The 8,462-nt window shown below is 40.1% G+C and overlaps 1 protein-coding gene across 6 annotated transcripts in view; it reads left to right on the forward strand.

Annotated features, from left to right (window-relative positions):
• PLCE1 (phospholipase C epsilon 1) overlaps positions 1-8,272 on the forward strand; it is a 325,782-nt gene extending 317,510 nt beyond the window's left edge. For all 6 annotated transcript variants that reach the window (XM_032313903.1, XM_032313905.1, XM_032313904.1 and 3 more), the window contains 2 exons: positions 106-318; positions 3,467-8,272. In XM_032313903.1, coding sequence (XP_032169794.1) covers positions 106-294 — 189 coding nt within the window. In that variant the 3' untranslated portion in view covers positions 295-318; positions 3,467-8,272. The remainder of the gene's footprint in view (positions 1-105; positions 319-3,466) is intronic.
• Positions 8,273-8,462: the final 190 nt, after the last annotated feature.

Below are 8,462 nucleotides of genomic sequence, written 5' to 3' on the forward strand. Positions count from 1 at the left end.
CCCAAAATTCTACCCACTAGAGAGGAAGAGGAAAGGGATACTGTGGCAGATGATTGAGGATCCTGGCTTTCACCTTATACCCACGGAAGGTTCTTTTTTCCACAGGCATCCAGAGAAGACAAAAGAAAAGGCATTTCTTTTGCAAGTGAATTCAAGAAGTTCACCAAGTCAACTAAACAGCCCCGAGGACTCACATCATCTTCTCAGGTCTTGGCCTCAGAAAGTGTCCAAAGCAAGGAGGAGAAACCAGTGGGCAGCTTGCCCTCCAGTGATGCCATAGACTACCGACAATAACCGAGGCTGGCATGTTTTACCCAGGTAGACTGAGTCACTGCGTCATTCTGAAATGGGGGCCCACTGTGTAAGGCATAGCAGGCCCAGAGGACGATGTCCCCTGAAGGCAGATGAGAATCGTACCTAAAAAATAGGAAAAGGGCTTTGAAGATCCATGTGCCTTCAGCATTTTAATTTTATTTTTTTTAAGATTTTATTTATGTATTTGACAGAGAGAAAGATCACAAGTAGGCAGAGAGGCAGGCAGAGAGCGGGAAGCAGGCTCTCCACTGAGCAGAGAGCCCGATGCGGGGCTCAATCCCAGGACCCTGAGATCATGACCTGAGCTGAAGGCAGAGGCTTAACCCACTGAGCCACCCAGGCGTCCCATCAGCATTTTAATTTTAGACCAACTGGTTTTGTAGATAGCCTAACGAAGGTCTCAAGAAGACAACCAACTTGTTCAAACTACTACATCAGCCTTATTTTATCAGACCTGGAACTGCCTTAACCATTACTAACACAAAGATTCTCGAAGGACTACTATGGGTCATTTGGCTCTCATTCCTTTGGATTTTTAGTTTCATGCTGTCCATTTTGAGGTTTGATTTAGCCTCAAAAACCTCATCACGGTCTGCCTCAATTAAAAAAATAAAAATCTGGCATTCAAAACTGCATAACAGCCTCTATCTGGAAACTGCAGTGAACTCACTTTGGTGGCCCACCCACCGCTTGGTATCCACAGGGTAAACGTCATTCCATCTTCAAACAAATTACATGAAACCCAATTTTAAAAAAAAAAAAAAAGTTAACCTAGTTGTTATTGGTTTTTTTAAATTTCTTAATGAACTACCCAGTGATTATTAAAGCCCACTCCTTACCTAAGCCATTGTCGTTCTAAAATTGAGAGACTGCTACCATGGTGAAGGCATTGCTGCTTACACTGTGGGGCTTCATCGTCTGCCTTTATCATAATCAGGATTTTTTTCTTAAGATTTTATTTATTTATTTGACAGAGATCACAGGCAGAGAAGCAGGCAGAGAGAGAGGAGGAAGCAGGCTCTCTGCTGAGCAGAAAGCCCAATGCGGGGCTCCATCCCAGGACCCCAGGATCATGACCTGAGCTGAAGGCAGAGGCTTTAACTCACTGAGCCACCCAGGCGCCCCATGATCAGGAATTTCTTATATAAAATTGTAGAAGCTCACGATTAAAGAATTCATTGATGCCTTTTGGCAGGACCTAATCTGATTTTTAAGAGCACAAAAGAAGGTCCAATACACTGAGCCTATGTTTCTACATTTAAGGAGAAACTCCTAAGATAATCAGTGCCCCGTACTACACATACAAAGCTCTTCAAAAACAACAGATGGGACCAAATACAGGAAACACCCTCCTTCAGACCACCGGCGTATCCAGCTACTCTGAGAGGTTCACGGATACGTAGGTTCTGTATGTAAAGGCTCATCTGAAGGAACTCTCAGAGCCAGAGCGGCAATCCACATCACACATCAGATAATAGTGACTGTGCACAGAACACTTCTCTTTAGGACTAAGCACCAATATTGAGCCTCTCCAATTTTTCAGAGAATGCTTCACCTTGGCAGTGGATCTGTGAGCAGACACTGTTAAGGACAGTAATCAAAATTCAAAATATTTTCTCAGATCAAGAACTTAATATCAAATGAATCCGAGATGTAAGGTTGTACATACCCCTCTATTCTGACCTCCATAGTGATAGTAGCATCACACTCCGCATGAACGGAGCCCTCATCGTGCCGCAGGATTAAGGAAGTCTGTAGGAGTGCAACGCCACCGGATGTCTGACTCAGAGAAGCTTACTACAAATGAGCATTATGGGGGTGAGGGGGAGAGTGGATTTAGAAATATGCCTTTGGACTGTATTTTCCTAAAGCAAGCAGACATTCAGAATCATTCAGTTGACCTCAGCTTTGCTTAAAGTTGGGGAAGTTTTTCTTTAAAAACAGCCATGGTTGGAACTATGGGAATATGACTCTCATGTTATAAACTTCTTTACAGTGTCCTCAGAAAGGGATGCTTCTCAGAAGAGATTTTCTGTGTTCACAAGAAGGCAAGTTTAGTGTTTTCGAGAACATAAGGTTTCATGTTCTAAAACTTTCACTCCTGAAGTTTTCAGTTACCCCTTAATAATTTAAGAAATCCTAAACAATTATTTACCTTAATCTTCTCTGAAATGATGCAGAGTTGAAAGAATCCCACCTTTTAGAAAAGATTTAGTTCATCTGATTGTGATTTTTTTTTTAAGATTTTATTTATTTATTTATTTGACAGACAGAGATCACAAGTAGGCAGAGAGGCAGGCAGAGAGAGAGGAGGAAGTAGGCTCCCCGCCAAGCAGACAGCCCGATGAGGGGCTCGATCCCAGGACCCCGAGATCATGACCTAAGCCGAAGGCAGCGGCTTAACCCACCGAGTCACCCAGGCGCCCCTGATTGTGATTTTAAAAATCCTTCGAAAGGCTGTGGTGTTCCAGGCCAGAAACGGGCTCACGTTCCACCTCCCAGGAACACAACGTTATGACACCCCAAGTTTGTTTGTTTGTTTTGGAAGATTTTATTTATTTATTTGTCAGAGAGAGCACAAGCAGGGGGAGTGGCAGGCAGCTGGAGAAGCAGGGTCCTGCTGATCAGGGACCCAATGCAGGACTTGATCCCAGGACCCTGAGATCATGACCTGAGCCGAAGGCAGAGGCTTTAATCCACTGAGCCACCCAGGCGTCCCAACACTACAGGTTTATGGCCAAGACTCGCTCTTCTTTTTTTTTTTTTTTGTTTTTTGTTTTTTGTTTTTTGTTTTTATTTCCAGCATAACAGTATTCATTATTTTTGCACCACACCCCGTGCTCCATGCAATCCGTGCACTCTATAATACCCACCACCTGGTACCCCAACCTCCCACCCCCCGTCCCTTCAAAACCCTCAGATTGTTTTTCAGAGTCCATAGTCTCTCATGGTTCACCTCCCCTTCCAATTTCCCCCAACTCCCTTCTCCACTCTAAGTCCCCATGTCCTCCAAGACTCACTCTTCTAAACCAGCCACCAGAATTATGGGTTTCCCTTTGTTGAACCACACTAAACCCTTGCTACTACACTGCAGATGTTGCTGCTCCTTCATTTTAAATATATTCACAAACCTATGTATACCACTTTACAGGTGAAGATCCTTTGGTAAGAAGTTGAAGTCTAGAGTGAACATGGTGGAAACAAATATAATTTCCTTTACCTTCATCAGACTTAAACTGGAAACTGATGATTTCTGAAGACTTCTTCACACATGATGTAAGGTCCACGCTGAGGTCAAGCAAAATGGCACCGGGCTACCTACCACCCAGTTTCCTGATGAATGCAGCCAAGAAGCCCAGGAGGTGGCCATTTTATAAATGTCAGCAGTCGGAACACTGCTAAGCTTGCAGTAACGTACTTAGAACAAGGGTCAGCAAACTCTGTCCATAAAGGGCCAGACCGTGAGGATTTTAGGCTTTCTGGGTCCTTTGGTCTCCACTGCAGCCACTCAGCTCAGCTGGTAACAGTGCAAAAGCAGCCACAGACCATACAGATGTGAGTGTGGCTATGTTCCAATAAAACCACTTACAGATGCTGAAATCGCAACTTCATCTATTTTCACATCACTAATAACTCTCTTTTGGGTTTTTTTTCTATCACTCAAACCTAAGAATAAAGACTATTCTTAGTTCAAGAGCCATAAAAAACCTGGTGGCAGGCTGGATTCGGCACAGAGCCATAATTTGCTGACCTGACTTAGAAAACTGGGAACAAGACCACAGAGGTCTGAAAACAAGTAAGCTAGTTCAGTCCTACACGTCATGGCTGACAATTGGAAACTTCGGGGCAAATGTAGATACATCCTGTAGGAGTCATTAAAGAGTAATTCGGTGTAGGTTCTGTATTATGCACCGTAGTGGACTCTTCTTTAGCATCTCTTTTTATGTAGAGAATGATGCTGGGTTGTTGTGTTTTTTTTTTAAGTTTATTGCTTATGTATTCACAGATTATTCCACTTTTGGTTTTCACAAATTGAACTTAGAATGATGTATAAATTAATTACTGAGTTGTGACATCTTAACAAGAAATTTAACCATTTCTTAAAGCAAAAGTAGACTGAGCTGGTGTTCAAATTTATTTATTTTACAAGGTTTGTACTGACACTGTACTTATATATTTATTATACATAGCTTTCTTGGTATCACTTATCGATTAAAAGCATTACTGGTTCTCACTTTTAAGACAAATCTAACAACAACAAAAAAAATATATGCTCTGAATACATGACATGGGCCAGAATTTCATATTAAAAAAAAAAAAAAGCTTCATTTTCATTTCTGATTAACTGAAGAGCTATTGCTCCAAGTCATAACTGCCATTTAAGATAAATTATCTTTAAAATCTTGCTGTATAAAACTATCATGTAAGTATAAAGGATTCTTGTTATTCTTGGTATGAAGCAAATTATGACTTTTAAAATGTAATGTGTGTTCCTCTAAAGTAAAATTCAAATTTTACCTTTCTACCAATATTCAAATTTTTTCTTCAAATTATAAAGCACACGAAAAATCCTAACTTTTTCTTTGATAAATCTTTTTACTAATTATAAAAATGAATAAAACAGTCCCCAGTTCTTTGCACAGTCTAAAATCAGAAGTGTTAAAAATAAATCAGACAGCTTTCATGTTGTTGTAAGTTCTTACTGACTGAAAGCCTTAATGCTACAGCCACCATTTGCTTGTCGACAGAATTCAAGCTATTCCAATTGAATGTAGTTTGCCCACTACAGGCTTCTTATCAAATCATCAATCTGTAAGAAATGCACAATACTAACCCATTTAAAAAAATATTCCAGAAATACTTTATCATGCTTCTATAAAATTGGCATCTTTTCCTCTGGTTTGGTTTATCCTATATTGAAAACTGAGGTACTGCCCATACTGGCTAAGAGTCAAAATGAAAACCGTGCAGAGTAAGGGGTAAGAAGCAAGACTGGTCTCTAGATTTAGCACTTGGCCTTGACTCTAAGCTCAAGCCCCGCCCCACCCTACCATCTATAACATAGCTGATTTGCCTGCAGGACAGAATCTGAAATTCCTTGAGACTATAGTGAGACTAGGTTTCACAAGTGAATGTATTGCCTATGTTGAACCCAACTTAGTTGTTCGTTCCATTTTGCAGTGAAAGCACGTGCTCCGTTGTATCGGAGTCTTCGGGACTTTCTGAAGGACACGTTGGTCAAAATGTAAAGCACCTGCTCTATTACAACTAACTGGCACAACTTGGTGATTGTCAAATATATGAAATTTTTACTTGTATCTTCTCTGATCTAGCTATGTTAGTATACCAAATGAAAGAAATTAACCTATTATTTAGAATAAATCGAAAATGGCCACCTCGACTCTACCCATTACCACTTCATACTTTCCAGACTCCTGAAAATCTGGGTAGCAAACTTTTATCAGTAAAGTTGATATGGAAAAGAATCTAAATATGCAAACTAGGTTTATGACAAGATTTTGAGGAAAAATATTTTAACATGCTTTACCAAAAACAAAGGAGCATGAGTTCTGTTACTGTTAGGTGATGCCAACTTTACAGCATACGTGTAGCTGGTGAAGAAAGAGTAAATAAGAATCCAACATGGTCTGTGATGCTGAAGAAAGACTAACTTCCTCTGGGTCACCTGTTCATCTGGAACTGATTGTTTTACAAAATAATGGAAGGTTGCCTGAGGTCGTCAAAGAATTGAGGGTAAGTTTGAGGGCAAATCTGTAGGAAGTTAACAATACTGTTTAGGCAGAAAATGCCCTTTTAAGGGAAATGCCTCTTTTCATGTCATTCTATCCTTAGCAAGTAATAGTTACTTATAAATTCTCCAGTTGGGGATAAATGGGGGTTGCAACTCAACAAAACTGAGTTACAGGTAATTTGTTTTTAAATTAGCTTTCATACAAAGGTCTCCCATCTCAAGGGCCTGGGAAACACTGGAGGCTCACTAATGCAGAGCCTTCCCCTCCACCCCCCCGCCACGCACATACTCCTTTCTCAAACTGCATCTTCCCCTTCCTCTCTTCTCTTTCCCTATCCAGTAGCTTTGTATACCTGTCATCCTCTAGGGGCCTGGGGACCCACAGGCCTTGCGTAATTCTGACAAGTAACAGAGCTTGCATTCTGCCTGGTAGAACTGAATTAACTGCCACCACACCAAGAGTAGGATTCTTCTGGCTGGTGTCTGCTTTCCAACTTGGCAGTGAGGCAGCCTACAACCTACAGCCGACAGCTGTCTAGATGGCTGCCTCAGACCCCTAACAGTTGCTTCTCTTATGTGAGCAGCAAAGAGAAAGGATGTGAACACCTAGACCCTCCAGCAAGTTATTAGAAAAGGAAGACCGCCTCCTACACAAAGACCATTCTTCGGTCAGAATTCCCAGGGTCTGGTGTGCTGTTACCAATGTGTACGTTCTTAGCCATTTGAAGTGTCAAATTCCTAAAGGAATCTTTGGCTGATGGCTAAGGATTCTGACATGGAACGACCGAAATGTTCCTGAATCTCCGTGAACTATGAATCTCCATTCATAATCATGAATCTCCATGATTACCAAGTTATTCATATACATCTCTTAGATCCCCAACAGACTATGCTCAAGCAGGTTTCTGAGACCTTTCCTAGGCCTCTGAACTTCAAACTAATTCACTCTGGCACCGAATTGGGTAAAGTTGCATTTTCTAAAATGTTGTGTGAATGATCTTAGTATGCAAGACCATGGAAGACTGTGCTGTGTCTTACACCTGTTATTACCCCACTTCACTTTTAAGTGCCTAGCACAGTGCTAAGCACACAGTAGGTGCTCGATAGTTGTCTAGTTAAAAAATTATATATTAATGGCTGTAGCTTGTTATAGCCTCAGGGTGTATGTGTGTAACTGACTAGGATATTTAGTTCTGAAAATGAAACTCATCAATATAGGCCATAGAAGTTTATGCACCAATAAATTTCATTCTCAAATTCATAGAGCATTCAAATGCTAGACGTGTATTTTTATGGTCCCACCGTGATTCTCTATGTATGTAACTAGAAGGGTAAAAGCATAATACAAGTGTGAAATAGTTAATGAATTCCTACTTTAAAACTGATTTTTCACCTACAGTTTCTGCTGCCAAAGTGAAATATAAATTTATTTGTATATGTTTGGAAAATAAATCGTTTGTGACATGTAATGGTCACCTGTGCTCTGATGGGGAAAGACCCTGTCGTCACCCAAACACTATTCATAACATTTCTGGACCCTGTTTTGTATCTAAAATGTGGATTAAAAGCAAATATTTATGTTAAATTGTACATTCTCCGTAAATAAGCATAAAAAAACATGTTTTAAAATCACATATAAGAATATGTTAAAAGATTAACAAGCACTATTGAGCCCCATTAAACAGGAGTAATAAAGGAACTTTCTATTTTCATTTACATTGTGAGGGGGAAAAAAGAGCTTTAAGCTCCAGACCAAAAGAATTGGCTTCTATAGTTTTGAAGACATAAGAGATCTATTTAGTTGGGACTGCTGTGTGTTTTTTTTAATTCTCATATCATAAGAATAGGAACAAAAAAAAAAAAAAAAACAAAAAAAAACCAGTTGTTTTATTCAATTAATCACAGAGAATATTTATAACTGGTTGTTACAAAAACATTTCACAGACCGTTCCTCGAATATGGCAGTAGCTTAGGTAAAATACTGTTTTTTAATTATATTCATAAGAACAGGACCGTAACTGTACAAAGACAATGATGACAAAGGAAAAAGAGGAGGAGAAGGAGGAGCAGGAGAAAGAGAAGTAAAAGAAGAAAAGCCCTTCAACAGGCACCATTTATCCTTAAACAGAGTCAAGTCTTCAACTTGGTTTTTCCACCCAGGAGCAGTTCTTCCCCCATGACCCTCCAGAACACCGCGGAAAATGAGAAGCACCGTGGAGAGACTACAATCACATTCAACCTTTTTTTGAAAGTAGCCATAATGAACACCCTCGTTCTCTTTTACAAAGATCACATCAGGTTACTCATTAAAGTGTATCATTCAGCCAGAGCCAATGAACCTGGTATCTAATTTCAAGCTAATTTTTCTTTTCTTAAAAATCTTCCTGAAAATATA

The sequence above is a fragment of the Mustela erminea genome, chromosome 14 (assembly GCF_009829155.1).
Source record: "Mustela erminea isolate mMusErm1 chromosome 14, mMusErm1.Pri, whole genome shotgun sequence".
Taxonomy (NCBI): domain Eukaryota; kingdom Metazoa; phylum Chordata; class Mammalia; order Carnivora; family Mustelidae; genus Mustela; species Mustela erminea.